This window comes from Zea mays, chromosome 9 (assembly GCF_902167145.1).
Source record: "Zea mays cultivar B73 chromosome 9, Zm-B73-REFERENCE-NAM-5.0, whole genome shotgun sequence".
Lineage (NCBI taxonomy): Eukaryota > Viridiplantae > Streptophyta > Magnoliopsida > Poales > Poaceae > Zea > Zea mays.
In genome coordinates this window covers 158,148,142-158,169,684 of record NC_050104.1, presented here as the reverse complement: position 1 = coordinate 158,169,684, position 21,543 = coordinate 158,148,142, and the positions used below count along the sequence as shown (strand labels likewise).

Sequence of the window (21,543 nt, the reverse complement as noted above, 5' to 3'; positions counted from 1 at the left end):
GACGCAGTTCAAAGCGGTTCTTGTTATCTGGTGGTACTCAAATTAGTACTGCAAACAATCGATTAGCTGATTTTATTTTGAGTTTTGTATTACGAACCTTTTTGACTGGTGAAACGGTTATTCCATTTGCTTCAAGCGATTTGGAAATGATTGTTACAGAAAGCTGTTTGTTACAGTGAGTGTATTTTGCCTCTTACCAGCTAACGTTTCACTTTCACGAGCGACTGGCAATGACCCTGAAGCAATGACAGGATACATAAGCAGCTTCAGCAGGCCAAGGCAACTGATGCGAGGTCGGTACGTGATTTTGGGAGTGGCTCCATGATGGGCAAAAGCAAACGATGCGTAGAGAACCCTTTCAGCGGCTGAAATATACTTGATGGACTAAATTACTTGGTTCGGCATTTAACATTGTAAAACTTTTCAAAATCTAGATATAAATCTTCTATCTTAAATTCACACGTTACGAGAGAGAAAAAAAGATTTCATCGGTGTCCATGGTCTGTTTCTATATTGCAACCTATACCATGCAATTTATTTGTATATAAATTATGATTATCAAAATATATTTCAATTGCAAGGATCTCTAAATGGCACTCAAAAGCAAAAGGCCTTCCAACCAAGACAAGGACTCAGTGCTAGATTGGTGGACACCAAGCAAACTCTGACGAACATGTCCGACGCCAGTCTTGCAGCATGACTAGGACTCTCCGGATCAGTCGTCGCAATGGCAAGTGGTGCCTAGCCCCATCCACAATATAAGCACCATGCAATGATAATGAATACAAACTATATTCATATGTTATTGAATGAATACAGATTTAGTCTAAAACGAATTATATTTTAGAAAGGATTATACAAACTAACTGCTATCAGCTGGGCCTAAGGATGCCCCCGTCTTTTATATACAACCTGTTGCAGTTGACCAAGCTTGACCATGGGTTAGTAGACAAAAAATAGAAAGAGGTACAACACTAGGTAGAGCCTCAGTGCTAGATTGGTGGTCGCCAACCAAACTCTGACTGGCAAAGATATCCAACGCCAGTCTTGCTCTTGCAGCATGACTAAAACAGGAAAAAGCCTGACATTCCCTCTTCGGGTCAGTCGTCGCAATGGCAACTCCATCCGATCCAGAATATAATAAGCACCATGCATTGTCTGCAAAGAAACATATAATCAGCATCACTATGATGATGCTCATCTTCCACATGCTCGCCTTCTCCCTAATTTGCCTCGCCAAAAACGCAGCCCATGGAGATGCATCAGCACACGCCCTCCACTCCTCCGACGAGCTCGCGCTCATGTCGTTCAAGTCCCTCGTGGGGAGCGACCATACGAGAGCCCTAGCCTCGTGGGGCAACATGTCCATTCCCATGTGCCGGTGGCGCGGCGTGGCGTGCGGCTTGAGGGGACATCGCCGGGGCCATGTGGTGGCACTGGACCTCCCCGAGCTCAACTTGCTTGGCACCATCACCCCCGCGCTAGGAAACCTCACTTACCTGAGGCGGCTCGACCTTTCATCTAATGGCTTCCATGGAATCCTGCCTCCGGAGCTCGGTAACATCCATGACCTAGAGACTCTACAGCTTCACCACAACTCCATATCTGGCCAGATCCCACCGTCGCTTTCAAACTGTAGCCACCTGATAGAGATCATGCTCGACGACAACAGTTTGCATGGGGGAGTACCCAGCGAGATAGGCTCCCTGCAATACCTGCAGCTACTCAGTCTCGGGGGAAAAAGACTGACGGGGAGAATCCCTTCCACTATAGCAGGCCTTGTAAATCTGAAGGAACTAGTCCTGCGATTTAACAGCATGACCGGAGAAATCCCAAGAGAGATAGGCAGCCTTGCCAACCTCAACTTGCTGGACCTAGGTGCAAATCACTTCTCAGGGACGATCCCCAGCTCACTAGGAAACCTGTCAGCGTTGACGGTTCTTTACGCCTTCCAAAACAGTTTTCAAGGAAGCATTCTACCACTGCAACGCCTCTCGTCGCTTAGTGTGCTTGAATTCGGGGCAAACAAACTCCAAGGGACCATCCCTTCTTGGTTAGGCAACCTCTCTTCATTAGTACTCCTAGATCTCGAAGAAAATGCTCTAGTTGGTCAGATCCCAGAATCGTTAGGAAACCTTGAGCTGCTACAATACCTTTCTGTGCCAGGAAATAATCTCTCAGGTTCCATACCCAGTTCGCTTGGCAACCTCTACTCCCTCACTCTACTCGAAATGTCGTACAATGAACTAGAAGGCCCCTTGCCCCCTCTATTGTTCAACAATCTTTCCTCTCTCTGGGGTCTGGATATAGAATACAACAACCTGAATGGGACTCTTCCACCTAACATTGGAAGCAGCCTTCCGAATCTGAACTATTTCCATGTGTCAGACAATGAACTCCAAGGCGTGCTCCCGCGGTCCCTTTGCAACGCCTCCATGCTTCAGTCTATTATGACAGTAGAAAACTTCCTGTCGGGGACAATTCCAGGATGCTTAGGAGCTCAGCAGACGAGCCTGTCTGAAGTGTCAATCGCAGCAAACCAGTTTGAAGCAACAAATGACGCTGATTGGAGCTTCGTGGCTAGTCTGACCAACTGTAGCAACTTGACCGTGTTAGATGTCAGTTCAAATAATCTCCATGGCGTGCTGCCAAATTCGATCGGTAACCTCTCGACACAGATGGCGTATCTCAGCACCGCATACAACAATATAACTGGAACAATAACAGAAGGGATCGGTAATCTCATCAACCTGCAAGCACTTTACATGCCTCACAACATTCTCATAGGCTCGATTCCAGCATCTCTCGGCAACCTGAATAAGCTGTCTCAATTATATCTGTACAATAATGCTTTGTGTGGACCCTTGCCAGTGACTCTAGGCAATCTTACACAGCTTACTAGACTTCTCCTCGGTACAAATGGTATCAGTGGACCTATACCATCTAGTCTCAGCCATTGCCCTTTAGAAACATTGGATCTTTCTCACAACAATCTTTCTGGCCCGGCACCTAAAGAACTCTTTTCCATATCAACCTTGTCGAGTTTCGTTAACATTTCACACAATTCCTTATCTGGGTCTTTGCCATCACAAGTTGGAAGCCTAGAAAATCTGGACGGGCTTGATTTATCTTATAACATGATATCTGGTGAGATTCCACCCTCCATCGGTGGGTGTCAAAGCCTAGAATTTCTCAATTTGTCAGGAAACAACCTTCAGGCCACGATTCCACCGTCGCTAGGAAATCTGAAGGGCATCGCACGGCTTGATCTTTCTCACAATAATTTGTCGGGGACTATTCCTGAGACCCTTGCCGGACTAAATGGCCTTTCTGTATTGAATCTGGCATTCAATAAACTCCAAGGTGGAGTTCCAAGTGATGGGGTGTTTCTCAATGTAGCAGTGATCTTAATCACCGGGAATGATGGTCTTTGTGGTGGGATTCCTCAACTGGGATTGCCACCTTGCCCCACACAGACCACCAAGAAACCACATCATCGAAAACTTGTCATAATGACAGTCTCCATATGCAGTGCACTTGCCTGTGTCACACTAGTATTTGCATTGCTTGCACTTCAACAAAGGAGCCGCCACAGGACAAAATCACACCTACAAAAGTCGGGCTTGAGCGAGCAATATGTGAGGGTTTCATATGCCGAATTGGTCAATGCGACAAATGGTTTTGCACCCGAGAATCTGGTAGGAGCTGGGAGCTTTGGATCAGTTTACAAAGCAACAATGAGAAGCAACGACCAGCAAATAGTGGTCGCTGTTAAGGTTCTCAACCTAATGCAGCGTGGTGCATCTCAAAGTTTTGTTGCAGAATGCGAGACATTAAGATGTGCTCGGCATCGGAACCTTGTAAAGATATTGACTATCTGTTCAAGCATTGATTTTCAGGGCCATGACTTCAAGGCCCTCGTGTATGAGTTTCTACCAAATGGAAATTTGGACCAATGGCTGCACAGACATATCACTGAAGACGATGAACAGAAGACACTGGATCTGAATGCAAGATTAAATGTTGGAATTGACGTGGCATCCTCACTTGATTACCTCCACCAACATAAGCCAACGCCAATAATCCACTGTGATCTTAAGCCAAGTAATGTTCTCCTGGACAGTTCCATGGTTGCTCGAGTGGGTGATTTTGGGCTTGCAAGGTTTCTACATCAAGATGTAGGCACATCAAGTGGATGGGCATCAATGAGAGGATCCATTGGATATGCAGCTCCAGGTACCTTTCATTTGCTCTGTTCAGATGTACGCCATAATGATGGCTTCAACTAAAGCCCAAGGCTTTCTTACTATCAACTTAGATATTCTTAGGGTGTTATTTTATCTAATTTGAAGAGAAAAATCTCATTTTGGTTTGTTTCAGAGTATGGACTGGGCAATGAAGTATCCACCCACGGTGATGTCTACAGCTATGGCATACTATTGCTAGAAATGTTTACTGGGAAAAGGCCAACCGACAACGAATTTGGTGGAGCCATGGGGCTCCGCAACTATGTTCTAATGGCACTATCAGGCAGAGTGAGTACTATCATGGACCAACAACTACGAGTGGAGACAGAAGTTGGCGAACCAGCCACTACAAACTCCAAGCTGAGAATGTTGTGCATCACTTCGATTCTGCAAGTTGGAATTTCCTGTTCGGAGGAGATACCCACAGATCGCATGTCAATTGGAGATGCCCTGAAAGAGTTGCAAGGAATTAGAGACAAGTTTAAGAAGCTCCTCTGTAGTGAGGAAGAATCATCATCCCACTGAAGGGTTCTCCTGCTGCAGCCATTAGGTGATTTGTGCATTAAAGCGTGAGACCGATTTTTTTGATTGCATGATATATTTTACTAGTATTTTCAGGAAGCACCAATGTTCTTCCAAATAAAGTTGTAGCCCTTTGTATCTTCTTAATGTACTGTTCTTGGCGTCAATAAAAAATTTGCTTCACTTTCAAAAAAAAACTGTCCCTTCGTAACAGATAGCTTGAACTCCATCAGTTTACGAGTTAATCATGGTCTTCAACTGTTACAAAACTTGGAATTGCTTAGAACACCAATAAGGGCCTGTTTGGTTACTTTAGTCTAGGGATTAAAGTTTAGTCCATATCCTGTTTGATTTGAGGGACTAAAAGTATCCATAACACATTAAATGACTCGTAAGAAGACCAAAATGCCTCTCACCATTCTCTGGCATTAGTGCATGTGAAATAAATGAGAGCCAAAAGTGGAATTAATATGGTTTAGTCCCTTTTATCGCCCTTAAGGGACGAGGGACTAAAGCAGTTTAGTCCCACTGATTGAAAATTTAGGGACTAAATGAGACTAAAATGCAGAGACTAATCTTTAGTCCTTGGAACCAAACAGGCCCTAAATCAGAGCTTCTTGCTGACAGCGAGCAGAAATAATAGTGATATTGATAAAGCAGAATATGCAGCAGAGAGGATATTCCAACTGGAACACAACAACACAGGCTGTTATGTTGTTCTGTCTTCCATGTATGCTGATGCCGGGAGAGGGGAGGATGTGGGGAGGATAAGATCTCCGATAAAGGAGAAGGGGCTCCGAAAGACAGAGGCAAGGAGCCTTGTCGATCTTAATGCAGTACTTCCCGATAAGCATTGTGTAAGGCTGGCTGCTTCCTTTGGTCTGATATCATCTGAGGCTCGGACCACTGTTCTTGTCCAGAAGAATGTGTGTTTATGCAACCAAAGCCATCATGCACAGAAGTTGATATCAAAATATTTGAGACAGACAATTGTAGTTGGTGACACGAAGATATACCGCATATTTTCAGATGGCTCTGGTTGCTGTGGTGATTACTGGTGAACAGTCAAGACTGATGATGGAATGACTGAATGAGATTGTGCAAGAGCGGGACACCTGGATGCAGACTGATCTGATAGTACCCGGGCTTTCACAAAACTGACACAAGGCATGATTGCAAGCTAGTACAACATGTATTCAAGTTGAGGACACATACCGCATATATTCATTCCTATGTAGTCGTAGCAGATGGTCCGCGAAGGAAGTTACATCTGTTTCTTGTTGCCAAACAATTTGGGGGCAATTCTAACCTGCAACTGATTATACACATTGGATAAGAACCAAGCATCACTTTTTGTAGCAATTGAAAGTAAGACATGTACAAAGTTTTTTTTCATCTATATACAAAGTAAAAATGCTGAGCTGATTGTATTCATTGTACGACACATCATACACGGATCAAATGCTAGAAAGCTAAGTATTTCTTGTAGAAAGGAAACCAGCGAAGGTCCTCGCCGCAGCTTATCTTATCTGGTTTATCATTGCCAAAATATAAAAGTCCTAACATCTACAACCAACAATGGCCACTAACAGGCTAACAGCTGAGATCAGCGCCCACAACCTGAGGATCGTGGCGCTGTCGCCGCACACGGCGCGCATGCCGTGCATGCCAGCTGACGCTCCCCGGCTCCCCGCATGAACTGAATGCATGCGTCAGGGTCACAACATAGAGAAACAAAACTAAGTGAAGACTAAACTAGGACATGCAAGAATTATCTAAAATTTCTCTCTCGGGTTTTTATAATATGAAAAATCAAACATGCGTAAGTATTGCTTGCGAAAGCTTCCTCCTTGGAATCATTTCATAACAAACATTGATAATTAGAGATCGTCGCTTACAACACGTTTAAGCAAATGCTAGCAGTCGGCGCTTGAGTTTGAAATGTATGGCTCCAAATCTACGCCCCGCCATTACGATTGGCTTCCTCGGCCTCGATCGTGAGGCGTCGGCGAGGCAGTCGAGCGCCTGCTGCACGGCATCCCGGCCGCCGATGAGGCGCGCCACCACCTCAGGGTTGCGCTCCCCGCAGGAGAATCGTGGTGCCGCGCCCGCCACGTCCGGCTACGGCCATAGTCCTCTGCTCCTGGCCTCCCTGTTGGGTCGAACTAGAGATGACAATGGGTACCCGAAACCCGAAACCCGATGGGTTTTTACCCCATTAGGGTACGAGTTTGGGCCAATTTTCATATCCATGGGTTTGTTAATGGGCATAAATCTGTACCCAACGGGTTTATGGGTACGGGTTTGTTCCTATAGTACCCAAACCCGTGAACCCGTGGGTTTTTTAAACCCGACCAAACCTAGTGCATATTGTCATTTTATTTTATAAACGAACAACAAACTTGTTATTCCTTATTTACTTCATAATTTTTAACAATTGGTGAATGTATCAGTAATCGGTGAGAGTGTTGCTTGCTTGCTATTATAGTTTTTACTAGCGTTATATATGTGGTGGATGGATAACTTAGTGCAAGGTCACTTAATTATACAACTTATTATTTGTATTTCATTCTCTCTACTAATAATTTTTATACCAAATCATGAACTCGTTGTTCATTACATAGATTTTGGATCATGATATCATTAATCATTACGATACTTATTGATTATGAGAAGATAATTATATTGGAGATGAAACCCGCGGGTAACCCATGGGTACCCGTTAACCCGATGGGTACGGGTTTGGGCAAAATCTCAAACCCGTCACGGGTACGGGTTTTTTAATGGGCATAGATATTTTTCACGGGTACGGGTTTGGGACGGCAAAACCCAGCGGGTTTGTACCCGTTGCCATCTCTAGGTCGAACCCGAATCCGATCTGGGGCGGGCTGGAGCCTAGGGCGGTTGCGCGGGTGGGTCGGGATTCGGGAAGGCGGCGGAAGGGTGTTGGATTTTGGCTGTCGCTGACGTCATCTACCGTAAGCAACGAAGGGCACACGTAACTCAAGCATGGGCTTGTTTGATCTAAAGTAAAACCAAGTGACTAAAGTTTATAGGGCATTTGAATACAGGGGAGTAACTTTTTTGTCCTATCATATCATATGTTTGATACTAATTACAGTATTAAATATAGTATAGTTATAAAACTAATTACATACGAAATTTAAGTTTAATGAGTCTTATGTTTTTATCTATATAATTAGTTTTATAATTCGATTATATTCAATATTTGTAACTGATATTTAAATATCTGATATAACACGAACTAAACTCTAGTCTAGTCATTTTAGAAGCTAAAGATAAAAAAAAGGAAAGGCTAAAAGTGACAAAAAAAACATGAAGAACTAAAAGGATTTAGTCACTTTTAACTTCATGTTTAGATCTTTAGCCTCTAGAGTGCCTAAACTTTAATCACTTTGTTTTATCTCATGGATCCAAACAAACCCTATATACCAATCACGAAACAAACATCAACTTTGACTCCACATCACATTGCCGGCTTTTTAAATTATAACCGCGGGTGGTGTGCGCTTCTTTTGTCTCCATTGCACATCATCTTTCATCCAAGAGCATGAACGACGGAGGAGCTACGTGCCTACCTACGCCCTTAGCAGCGGCCACGCGTGAACTACTAGTGTGGTCGTGTGGTGTATGCAGTGGCGGACCTAGAATTTTTACATAGGGTGTGCCGCAACAAAATTTTCATGTAGAATTCTATCTAATATACATATAATTTCATAGTAAATTTGGTAAACAATTTAATATATAGATATAAAGTTTGACACTCAACAAATAAGCATGAAAATTGCATACATTAAACATAAAGATTACAATAATACTACTTATCTGGCCTGCGCTTCCTCAACGCCATAAAAGTTTCAATTATATCTTCTTCATTCACTTCGAAGAAAATATCCCTCTCGATGTATGTAACAAGACAATCATCCAAAAGACTATCACACATCTTGTTTCTCAATTTGGTCTTCACCAAACTCATTGCAGAAAATGCCCTTTCAACACTTGCTGTCGCCACCGGCAAAAGCAATACCAATTTGAGAAGCAAATAAACCATATCAAACACCTTATGACTCTTTGTTTCAACAAGCTTAACTGAGAGGTCCACAAGATTAGTTATGTCTTTGAATCTATCATCTTCTCTTATGCCATCAATATAATTGTCAAGTTGCAAGTCAAGTTTTAACAAATCAGTGCTTGACATGTCATTAGGATAGAAATCAGCTAGCTTTCGTACCTTGTGTGCATCAAAAGAAGCAAAAGAGTTGGAAGGATCCAAGGCTGACATACAAGAAAGCAGCTCCATATTAGCCTCACTAAACCGACTATCAAGCTCTAAGCTAATTTGATCAATGACCCCAATATATACTTCTCTTCTGAAGTGGTCATCATTGGTTTGGTTATGAACAAATCGTGATGATCTTCCATAAGGCTTATAATTTCCATCCATAGCAGGAACTTGGATATCATGTTTGTTGCAAAATGAAGTGATTCTTTGAAGAAATTGATCCCAACCATCAAGCCTTAATTGTTGCATTCTTCTCTTTGCCACATTAATAAGTGAAATTGCATTAATAATATCTTGCTCCCTTCTTTGCAAACACACAGATAATTCATTTGTATATCCAAGAATAACAAACATTAAGTGTGCATCAAAAACAAAGTCAAATGACTCAAATGCTCCAAGCATAGAATGTATCCTTGTCCAATCACTTCTAATTGTAGTATCCTCTCCAAGAATCATGAGAACATCTCGGATTACAGGATACATAGTAATTATGTTGCATATAGTTTTGTAATAAGAGCCCCATCGAGTCTCACCAGGCCTAGGCAACCCCATCTCTTGATTCAATCCTCTCCCAGTTTCAAGTTCACCACATTCAAGTGATTTCATGAGATTCTCAAGTCTAGCATCTCGAAGCATACCATGACGTTTACAAGAAACTCCAACGATATTCAATAAGAGAGTTACTTGATCAAAAAACCACACACAATCATTATTTCCCTTGGCAACAACAACAAGAACTAGTTGGAGTTGATGTGCAAAACAATGGATATAATAAGCAGAAGGTGACTCTTGCATGATCGATGTTTTCAATCCTTTAATATCACCTCTCATGTTGCTAGCCCCATCATAACCTTGTCCACGAATTCGTGTCAAAGTCAAGCCATGACTAACAAGTAAAGCTTCAATTGCATCATTAAGTGATAAAGAGCTAGTATCATCTACATGAACAACTCCAATGAAGTGCTCACATGGCCTTCCTAATGCATCAACATAACGCAAGCAAAGAGCTAGCTGTTCTTTGTGTGATATGTCACTAGACTCATCCGCTAAAATTGCAAATGGCTCTTCCCCAAGCTCTTCAATTATTTTCTTTCTAGTTTCTATAGCGCAACACTGAATAATCTGCTTTTGTATCTTTGGGCTAGTCAAAGTGCAATTACCTGGAGCGTTGTTAAGAACATACTTGTTGACCTCTTCACTATTTACAGCAAGAAATTTCAAGATTTCGATAAAGTTTCCTCTGTTGCTAGACTCTTCACTTTCATCATGTCCACGGAATGACAATCCTTGGTGCAAAAGAAACTTCAAACATCGAAGTGAATATGTCAACCTTATCTTATAAAGATTGCGATCATCATCACTCCACTTCTCAATTTTATTATCAATTGCTGCATTAGGATTTATAAAGCCAAGATATTTCTCTTCGGCTGTCTTATGTGACATAGAACCCACATGTTTTAGAAGTGCTTCAGACCCTTTATTCCAATTATTCCAACCATCTGAAGTAAATGCAGAAGACCCTTTGCCCTTATTTGCTTTACTTTTGAATAAGTAGCACATAAAGCAAAATGCAGCATCTTTCTTGACACTATATTCAATCCAAGGAAAATTTTGAAACCACACAAAATTAAAATGACGATCTCTATCTCCAATTTTCCTATTTGGGAATTCATGTGCATATGGTTGAAATGGACCTCTAAGAATATATGCTCTTCGAATTGCATCGTGATCATTAGCATGGTAACTTGCAATAGGTTGTCTTTCACCTGGATCATGTGGAAGACGACTGACATCATAAAATGTTGGCGGAGGCGGTGCAGATGGCATTGGATTCACAATTTCTTCATTTATCCTCTCTTTCTCTTGTTCTTGAGGTGTCGACACAATAAACTTATGTTTCTTTGCAGCATGATTACGAAAAAGAGAGGCAATATCTCTCTGCTTCTTCATATTTTAGTCACTACAAAAATAATGATAGTGAATCAATAATCAATAAAATAAAAATCAACAGTAGAGACCGAGGGGCGCGATGTTCCTGCGCAGTGCGCACCTGTACACGATATTGCCGTTGGCCCTTGCAGTTGCAGACCGTGAGACCGAGCACTCGAGCAGAGCCAGAAATTGCCAAATCAACAGCAAGAAATTGCAGCAGCAAGACCGAGCAGCAGCAAGATGAAGATGCCAATTGCCAAATAGCCAACGCAAGATACCAGCAGCAGCACGCAGCGGACATCGGTGCAGCCTTGCTGCTTGCTGGTGGCCTTGCGGGACGCCGCACAGCGGCTCAGCGCGTGGGGCTGGGTGCCCTGGCGTGTTCCTGACTTTCTGTCGCTACTCGCCGGCTTGCAGCTATCGGCCAGCGGGCCAGATCGCTAGAACTTCGCGTGCGGAGACGATAATCGCCAGCCGCCAGGAAGCCGCCAGAAAGCCAAACGATCTAGAATTTGGAACATCAGGAACGAGATTACAGGATGATCGGGCGGGGTCCTTGGTGGGCCTGGCTTAGGGTGTGCCAGGGCCCACCCGGACCCCCCTGTGGGTCCGCCGCTGGGTGTATGTGGGCAACATCTCGTTCCACGTGTTCGAGAAGGTGGTCAGCGACGTGTTCGAGCTGATTGGCCCCGTCCGCTCCCTGCGCCTCACCGCTGACCCAGGCACGAGCAAGCGCAGGGGCTACACAAACTAACTTATTAAATTAACGCTTAGTTTAAAATAAATTAGATTATATAATCTAGACGATTATAATCTTATACAAACACCCTTAAGGACATGTAACCTAATTAAATACCTCTTCTTTTTTAGGGGTTTTAGGGAGTGATAAAAATATAAGGAGATACTCTCCTCCCGAAGAGTCCACTTATAACAACAGAATATATATAGTTCTAGTTAATTCTTATATTTTAAGATATATAGAGTTAATAATATATTTATGCTTTAGAAACGCTCTATTCTATAGATACAATCTCAGTAGCAGGTCCCAACACACGCTCATTCGTGTTCGAGAGAGCGCTCACGTCCGATCGTTTTGGTGGAACGAAAACATCTAAACTTAAGATATATTTTTTATTTTGAGGCTCTAGGAGACGTTGCATTTCTCTTTTGTTAGAAACCAAACAATACAGCACATGTGACACCATGCAATGGCTCCACGCCTATCCCCTCCCCTTCCGCCCCCTCCTTGCCCCTCTCCTCCCGGTGCCTCAGCCCCCCACAGCCCCACGCCGACGTCTGCCTCTGCCCCCCACAGCCCACGCCGACGTCTGCCTCAGCCCCCCACAGCCCCACGCCGACGTCTACCCTGGACCCAGCGTCCACATCTCTTTCCCTCCAGGCACCGGTTGATTCTCCTGCTTCCATCCCTGCTGGTCGGTCCAAGTCGCAGCGATGGAGTGAAGACGATGGTTATTCCTCTGATGTTCCCCAGAGGTCTTTGAAGCCGTATGCTTCGTACAAGGACGTGTTGTTATCTTCCAAGACCTCTGCCCACTCTTCTTCTGCTCGGGATGATGTTGATGGCTGGGTGCCGGTTCTTGGCCGTCGTGCTCGTCGTCATGCTCGTCGGTGGGACTCATACCATTCTAAACTCCCCCTCATTCGATGCTCTTTGATCTGAGGGGAAAGTGTTTTAATTGCCTCTCGCCTTCTCATCGTGTTGCCGCTTGTCATCAGCAAGTACGGTGTTTCTGCTGTCGGCTGCCTGGGCACCGTGCTCACGTGTGCCCGCGCCGGAGGACAGCAACGCTTCGTCCTCGTCGTGTTCAAGTGTGGCGTCCAGTCTCCTAGGGGACACCTTCATTGGAGGTCACTGGGCGCAGAATGGAAGATTCTGCGCGTCTCGTCGATGGAATTCCTGGCGGCAGCGATAGAAGGCGTACTCGTCGTGGGCAGAGAAGGAGGAGTTCTCGGAGTGGCGGTGGTCATGATGATCGGGAGGCATGTGCTGCTCCTCCCACCACTCCCTCTTCACCGACTGTCCCTGCTCCTGCCGATGCCTTTGGCCGGCAGGTGTGTTTCGTCAAGCGTTCGAGGAACATTTCTCAGGCTGAAGAAGAGCTTAGACATGCTTTGCTGGTCTCGGTTGTTGCTATGGAGGGATCTTTCTGTACTGCGGATGTCTTGGATGCGCTTATCTCAAGATTCAACCTTGAGGCTAATGTGCTCAACTTACGCATGGTGGCGTCAAACAACTTCATTGTTCAATTTTCCAATGTTGAGCTGGTTGATCGTGTGCTTTCTGCTGGGCAGTCTCTGTTTGTACCCCTCCCTCCGATTGAACATCAAGCGCTGGTCTCGTCAAGCTTTGGCCTCGGGGGGTGGAGCCTTACCCCCAGCTTATGGATTTAGAGCTCCGTGGAATTCCTGCTCATCTTTGGAAGATCGAAACAGTAGAGAGCATTCTATATGGTCTATGTTTGATTCAAGATATCCATCCAAGTTCTTTTGATGACAACAACAGGGCTGTTTTCAAGCTTCGTGCATGGTGCCCTGTTCCGGCAATGCTGCCTTCTTTTGTGGATCTGCACGTTGAAGAATCGCCGGTTGTTTTTGAGGTGGATTCGTCATATCCTCGATCACTGATATACCCTATCGCTGTTTTGGCATCATGCGTGGATGTTCGACCGGAGATTGAGACAAATCTTTCCCCTCCAACATTGCCGGATCATTCTGATGATGATTGTGATATTGTTCAGCGGAAGAGACGGCACGCTAACCGAGACTTGACTGGTCGCGCTTCGGTTAAGTCTCGCCTTGGTCCGCGAGTTTCTTTTAATGTTGGTAAGGGTGGCCCAGTTGATAGCCTCACTCTCCCAGCTTTGGATGCTGAGCATACGGCGCCTGGGATGAGACTCTTGTTAGCTGCTTCATTAATGGATGACTCCTCGAGATCTGCTGCTTTGGCGCCACCCCATGCATGCTTAAATGAGGACGTTTCGTTTGGAGCATCAGTTAATGCCCTCCGGTTCATTAATAAGGGTGGCCCAGTTGATTGCCTCGCTCTCCCGTGTGCTTCGGATGTTGAGCTGACGGCGCCTGGGTTAAGACCCTTGTTCTCAGATTCATTAATGGTTGGCTCTTGGGTTCTGTCAGATTGCCGGCTGCTTTGGCGCCCCCCCCCCCGCGCATGCTTCTCTGCGGCTGATTCGTTTGGGGCGACAGTTAATGCCCTGGCCCGCATGACTACTGAAGCCGGGCTCTTAATGACTTCGGATTTTACTCAAATGACGCCTAGGGTGGTGAGTCTCCGGCACTCATCTATTATGTGGGATGTTCCAACTTCTGGCTCCTCGGTTTCTGCGATGGTTCCTACTGTGTTGGCGCCACCCCTTGCAAATTCAAATGTGGCTGACCGGTTGGAGCCGTCAGATATTGGTGATGCTCATGGCCCTTCGTCTTCTGTTCGTATGGTGTCTGGACTTGCTCAAGAGTCTACATCCACGTCTTCTGCATTGATTCAGTTGGGTTGCAAGCCAGACAATCGGGCAGTTATGGCCACTGGAAATTCATTACCCCTTCCGAAAGTTGTTTCTCTGCAGGATGGTGAACCTTGTCCTGCCCTGGTCCAGCAGCCTTGTAAGGCCTTGCAAGTCTATTCTAGACGAAAACACCTCAAGCAAAGTTGTTTAGCTTCTGAGGAGGAGGGTGTGGCCTTGGAATTCTTTAACAAGATCGTTAAACCCCTCTCAAATGTGTTGCCGGTTCCTTCATCTCCAAAGCTAAAAGCCAGGAAGTCTATCCCACCCAACTTTGTGCCAAGAAGATCCAGACGTGTAGCCAAACTTCCTCCCCTCGCTGGGAACTCTGCGGCTCACACTATCTGTCTAAAACTGGGATTGAAAAATGGGCAGGCTCCTGTTTCTACGGATGATCTGGAATGCTGCGCTAGAGAATTCAATAAACCTCTTTCCGTCAGTCTGGTAAAGGCTTTAGCTACCTTGTTCCGATGGGAAATTCCTGAGGAGGAATTACTCGTTCGCCCAGCTGATGGTCTGCTGCAAGTTTCGTAAAGTGGTTTATCCCACAGGGTCGTATTTTATCTCACAATGAATAATTTTGATATACTGGTTTGGAATGTGAGGGGTCTGAATGACCCTCATCGTAGGGATTCTCTTCGATCATTAATAAACTATATGATGCCTACTATTGTGTGTATTCAAGAAACCAAGCTGAATTCTATTTCTCACTGGGATGTTGCTTCCTGTCTTGGTTCAGAGTTTGGGAATTTTGTTTACTTGCCTTCTAGTGGTACTAGAGGAGGTATCTTGATAGCCTGACGTAGAGGGCTCATTTCTGCTATAGACTCCAAAATTCATAATCATTCAGTGTCAGTCTGTTTTATGAAAGAAAACAGCACTGCTTGGTGGTTTTCGAGTGTCTACGGACCCCATAGAGATGAGGAGAAATTGGCTTTTCTAGAAGAACTTTCTATGGTCAGAACAAGTTGTCCTGGCCCCTGGGTGATTGCAGGGGACTTCAATATGATCCGATGTGCTGAAGACAAGAATAATTCAAATATTAATAGAACCCTCATGAATAGCTTAAATACTTGGATTAATAATCTCTCCCTCAAGGAGTTGCCTCTAACTGGAAGAAGATTCACCTGGTCAAATCAAAGAGATGTTCCTACTTTAGTCAAGCTGGACAAAGTGTTCTACACTTCTGATTGGGAGGATTTATTTCCTGATTGTTCTCTGCAGAGTTCTGCCTCTAATATTTCTGATCACTGCCCTCTGATCCTCAGGCTTAATGTGACCTTTAAGGGAAAGAAGCGTTTTCATTTTGAGAGTTTTTGGCCAAAGATGCAAGGCTTTCAGGAGGTAGTTGCTACTTCCTGGAATGCCTCTATCTTGGTTGCTTGTCCCATGGAGAGATTATCTATTAAATTTAAGAGACTTGCTAAGGATCTGCATTCCTGGAGTCATAAGTCTGTGGGTAATGTTTCTACTCAACTTGCATTGGCCAAGATGACCCTACATCTTTGGAAATTGCCCAGGACAGCAGATCCTTGTGGTCGGCTGAAGAGTGGTTGAGGAAAAAACTAAAATTATTATGTCTTCATCTTTCTTCTTTGGAAAGAACCATTGCTAGATTAAGGTCTAGAGTGAACTTTATCAAAACAGGAGATGCAAATACGGCTTTCTTTCATGCGCAAGCCAGGTTCAGGAAAAAGAAGAACTTTATTCATAAACTGATGGTTGACGAGAACATTGTTTCTTCTCAAGAGGATAAACAGCAGGTTATGTTTCAGTTTTACAAGGATCTGATTGGTAAAGTGTTTGAGCGAAATTTTAGTCTTAACCTTGCTAATTTTCATAAAGGCAATTTGGAGCTCTCGCATTTTGATAATCCCATATCTTTGGAGGAAATTAAGTCTGCTATTTTAAGTCTCCCTAGTGATAAAGCCCCTGGACCTGACGGTTTCACAGGGCGCTTTTATAAATGCTGTTGGGATATAATCAAATGGGACCTACTGGCTGCAATCTTATTTCTACAACAAGGATACCCTGGAAGGCTTGATTTGTTGAATTCAGCATATATTACTCTTATTCCAAAACATGTTGAGGCTATTCTTCCGGGAGATTTTAGACCAATCAGCCTAGTTCACAGTTTTGCTAAACTTATCACAAAAATCTTGGCTAACAGGTTAGCTCCTGAACTGGATAAAATGGTTAGCACAAATCAAAGTGCCTTCATTCGGGGAAGATGTATTCATGATAACTTTATTATGGTCAGTCAAACTGTCAAGATGCTGCACCATAAGAAAATCCCTGCTATTTTCTTGAAGCTGGACATTAAAAAGGCCTTTGACTCAGTGCATTGGGCATTTCTTCTGGAAATTCTTCGACATTTGGGTTTTGGACAGGTTTGGTGCAACCTGATTTTGAACTTACTATGGACTTCATCCACTCAAGTTCTTGTTAATGGAGTGCCTGGACAGCCTATAAAACTCAAGCGTGGGTTGAGACAAGGCGATCCTCTGTCCCCCTTTTATTCATCTTAGTTATGGATGTTCTTAATAGTCTATTCATCAGGGCAGATGAGTGTGGATTATTACACCCCCTTGCTGACAGAAGCATTAGCCAAAGGGTTTCAATGTTCGCAGATGATGTTGCTGTTTTTGTAAAACCAGTTTCTGGGGACTTAGTGGTGGTCAGAGAAATTTTGAGGTGTTTTGGTGTTGCCTCAGGTCTTCAAACTAACTTGCAAAAAAGTTTCTCCTACCCAATACAGTGCAATTTTGAGAGAACTACGTTGGCTGTCCAGACCTTGGGGTGTGCCTCAAAAAACTTTCCCACAACCTATCTTGGTCTCCCTCTGAGCAGCAAAAAACTTAGTGTTGGAGACCTCGCTCACTGGATAGAGAAAATTGCTGCCAAGCTTCCAGGATGGAAGGCTGACCTTTTAAATCTTGCGGGGAGAATCACTCTTATTAAATCTGTACTCTCTGCCATCCCACTTTACTTATTTACTGCTCTTAATGCTCCAAAATGGGTTATAAAAGCCATTGAAAAAATTCAACGGAACTTCTTATGGAAAGGAAGAAAAGAGGCTAGAGGAGGTAACTGCCTTGTATCTTGGGATAAAATCACTCGGCCTATTGATTTGGGGGGCCTCGGAATTCCTAATCTCCAAAAGATGAATTGGGCCCTTCAATTGCGATGGCTTTGGCTACAAAAAACTGCTCCTTCTAAGCCTTGGAGTGGCCTGGATCTTAAAATATCATCCCAAGCCCATGCTTTATTTAAGGTTGCAGTGTCTACCACTATTGGTAATGGTATTTCAACTTTCTTTTGGAAGGATAAGTGGATTCATGGGTATTCTATTATGGATATAGCTCCCCTTATCGCTGCTGCAGTTCCAAAGAAAATTAAAGATGTAAGGACTGTGCAGGTGCAGCAGGCCCTTACCTCTCACTTCTGGGTTCATGATATCCAGAGGAATCTCTCTCTGGCTGAGATTGAGCAATATTTACAATTATGGGAGATAATTGATTCTTTTCAGCTTCAAAATTCAAATGATCAACATGTGTGGAATTTTAGCAGCAATGGACTGTATACCTCCAAATCTGCCTATAGAGCTTTTTTCATTGGAGCGGAATCTTTTGAGCCCTGAAAAAGAATTTGGAAGAGCTGGGCAGCCCCTAAGCGTAAGGTCTTTGTTTGGCTGGCTATAAACAATAAATGTTGGACAGCGGAAAGACTCAAAAAAGAGGGCTTGATCATCCTGAAAATTGTGTTTTATGTGACCAAGAGGACGAAACTGTGCATCATATTTTATCTAATTGCGTATTCACAAGACAGTTTTGGCATAGTATCTTAACTCCAATTGGTCTGACTTCTGTGGGTCCTAAAAGAAGAGATTCAGACTTTGCTGAATGGTGGAGAAAGGTTTCTTCGAGGATTCCTAAGAGCAAAAGAAAGGGATTTGATAGTATGGTAATCCTTGGGGCTTGGAATATTTGGAAGCAGCGAAACAGGTGTGTTTTTGATGGTGCTCGACCCTACCTTTCAACCTTAGAAGACGGATTTAAGGACGAGATGAGATTGTGGGTTGCTGCTGGAGCCAGGAACCTGCACTCTCTTTTCAACCCTGGATAAAGGAAAGTCTTGAAGCCTATTGAAAGACTGGGGTGTTAGTGGGTTGTATGTGTCTGTGTTGTGTGTGTTTTGTGGGTGTGAGTGTATGTTTTTGTTTTGTGTTGTTCTGTTTGTCCTGGGCCTCAGGCCGTTTTTCCTCTATTTTAATTCAATGATACGCAGCTCTCCTACGTATTCGAAAAAAGAAACCAAACATCTAGAAAACAAGAATGGAGCAGTTCTATTCTCCTCTGCTACTTGAGAGCACCTAGAGGGGGGTGAATAGGTGATCCTGTAAAATTCAACTCTAAATAGCCACAAAACTTGGTTATAAAAATGTTAGTGCGACTAAGTAGTTGAGAAGCGAGTTCTTGTGGGCAAGACAATCACAAAGAGATCAACACAAGAGACACGTGATTTTAACCCGTGGTTCGGCCAAGTAACACTTGCCTACTTCCACGTTGTGGCGTCCCAATGGACGAGGGTTGCACTCAACCCCTTTCAAGTGATCCAATGATCAACTTGAATACCACAGTTTTTCTTCCTTATATCTTTTCCCGTTTGTGAGGAATCTCCATAAGTTGGGGTCTCTCACCCTTACAACAAAGATCACAATGAAAGCACAAGAGTAAGGTTGGGGAGCAACACACACAAAACTGCAGCACACACACGCACACAAGCCAAGACTTGAGCTCAAAATGAAGCACAACGAGTTCACAACTAGAACGGAGCTCAAATCACTAACACAATCGATCAAGTGCGCGGAGACGGAGTGTGGGAGACTTAGAATGCTTAGTGAATGCTTGGGTGACTCCTCCATGCGCCTAGGGGTCCCTTTTATAGCCCCAAGGCAGCTAGGAGCCGTTGGAGATCAATAAGGAAGGCCAAAGTTGCCTTCTGTCGGGTGGCGCACCGGACAGTCCGGTGCGCCACCAGACAGTCACTGTAGCATGTCCGGTGCGGATCTCCTTCCTATTCTGGTGTAGACGACCGTTGCAGATTCGTGGCAGTTGGCGCACCTGACACTGTCCGGTGCACACCGGACAGTCCGGTGCCCCCTGCCGACCGTTGGCGCTGCCACGCGTCGCCCGCGGATTGCGCGGCCAACCGTTGCGCAGTCGACCGTTGGCTCACCGGACGGTCCGGTGCACCACCGGACAGTCCGGTGAATTTTAGCCGTACGCCACTGATCCTTTTCCCGAGAGCGACGACTTCGGCGCGGACGACTCACCGGACAGTCCGGTGCGCCACCGGACAGTCCGGTGAATTATAGCCATACACCGTCGTCGAGTCCCGAGAGCGGCCAGTTCACCTTGGACTCGCCTGGCACACCGGACACTGTCCGGTGCACCACCGGACAGTCCGGTGCACCTAGATCGAGCAGGAGTTGGCTGTACACAGCCAACTTTTTTCCAATTCCTTTTCTCCTGTTTCTAGCACTTAGACAAAAATATGTCATTACTCAAAACAATGTACTAAGTCTAAAAACGTACCTTGTTACATGATTTGCACTTCTTGCTTGTTTGTCACATAATCAACACACTTAATATGTGTTGGACACTTAATCACCAAAATATTATAGAAATGGCCCAAGGGCACATTTCCCTTTCAATCTCCCCCTTTTTAGTGATTGATGCCAACACATCAAAAAGCAACACAAATAAGTGCAACATCGATGCAAAATTGTTTTGACTCTAATTTGGCATATTTGGATCATTCTTTGCCACCACTTGGTTTGTTTTTGAAAATCAAATTCATTTTCATATCTCTTAGTCAAGCACACTTGTTTAGGCACAAAGAGAGATATTCCAATGGAAAAATTGATCGAGTGCCAAAAACTCTCCTTTTCCCATAATCTTTTTCCCATAATCATAATTTCTCCCCCACAAGAGACAGAATTGCGCAATAAGAGCATTTTGGTCAAATCAAAATTCTAACTCTACTATTTTCAAAATTCTCAAGTGGTAGCTGATCCCTTTGCTTTGGCCTTAATTTCTCCCCCTTTGGCATTAAGCACCAAAACTGGATCATTTTTTGCCCTTTAACCCCATTGCCTCACCAAAAATTGTCAATTAAGAGCAAAAGGCAATAAGAGCATAAGAATGAACTTGGAGGTGAGTACACTAATACGAGAGTGCAGTGGAAGTCTTTGCATGGTCCAAGTTCACCTTTCCCTTTCAATGCACCTTTGAGACTACATCAAGTAACTCAAACACAAGGATTAGTCTCAAAGGGTCAAGTTGTAGCACTTCTCCCCCTAAATATGTGCATCATTCACACATGGACTTGTGAGGTCCGGGGATCCCTTGCACAACTTGCGTACCATCAATTAAGCAACAAATTGCATAAATGTATAAGTAACATGATCAAAGGGCATAGAACACATGTATGCTACAGATCAATCCAAGTTATGCAAATCTAAGACATTTAGCTCACTACGCAACCTGTAAAACCTTTTCTCATCTAAAGGCTTGGTGAAGTTATGCAAATCTAAGACATTTAGCTCACTACGCAACCTGTAAAACCTTTTCTCATCTAAAGGCTTGGTGAAGATATCGGCTAGCTGGTTATCGGTGTTAATGTGGTACACCTCGATATCCCTCTTTTGCTGGTGGTCTCTCAGGAAGTGATGCCGGATGTCTATATGCTTAGTGCGACTATGTTCAACAGGATTATCCGCCATGCGGATTGCACTCTCATTGTCACATAGGAGTGGGACTTTGCTTAGATTGTAGCCAAAGTCCCGGAGGGTTTGCCTCATCCAAAGTAGTTGCGCACAACACTGTCCTGCGGCAACATACTCGGCTTCAGCGGTGGATAGGGCAACAGATGTCTGTTTCTTTGAACTCCAAGACACCAGGGACCTTCCTAGGAATTGGCATGTCCCTGATGTACT

The 21,543-nt window shown here is 44.2% G+C and overlaps 1 protein-coding gene across 1 annotated transcript; it reads left to right on the top strand.

Annotated features, from left to right (window-relative positions):
• Window positions 1–197: 197 nt before the first annotated feature.
• LOC103639550 (receptor kinase-like protein Xa21) lies at window positions 198–5,177 on the top strand. Its single transcript, XM_008662290.4, has 2 exons — window positions 198–4,236; window positions 4,381–5,177. The coding sequence occupies exons 1-2, from the start codon at window positions 1,113–1,115 to the stop codon at window positions 4,770–4,772; spliced, it is 3,516 nt and encodes a 1,171-aa protein (XP_008660512.1). The 5' UTR covers window positions 198–1,112; the 3' UTR covers window positions 4,773–5,177.
• Window positions 5,178–21,543: the final 16,366 nt, after the last annotated feature.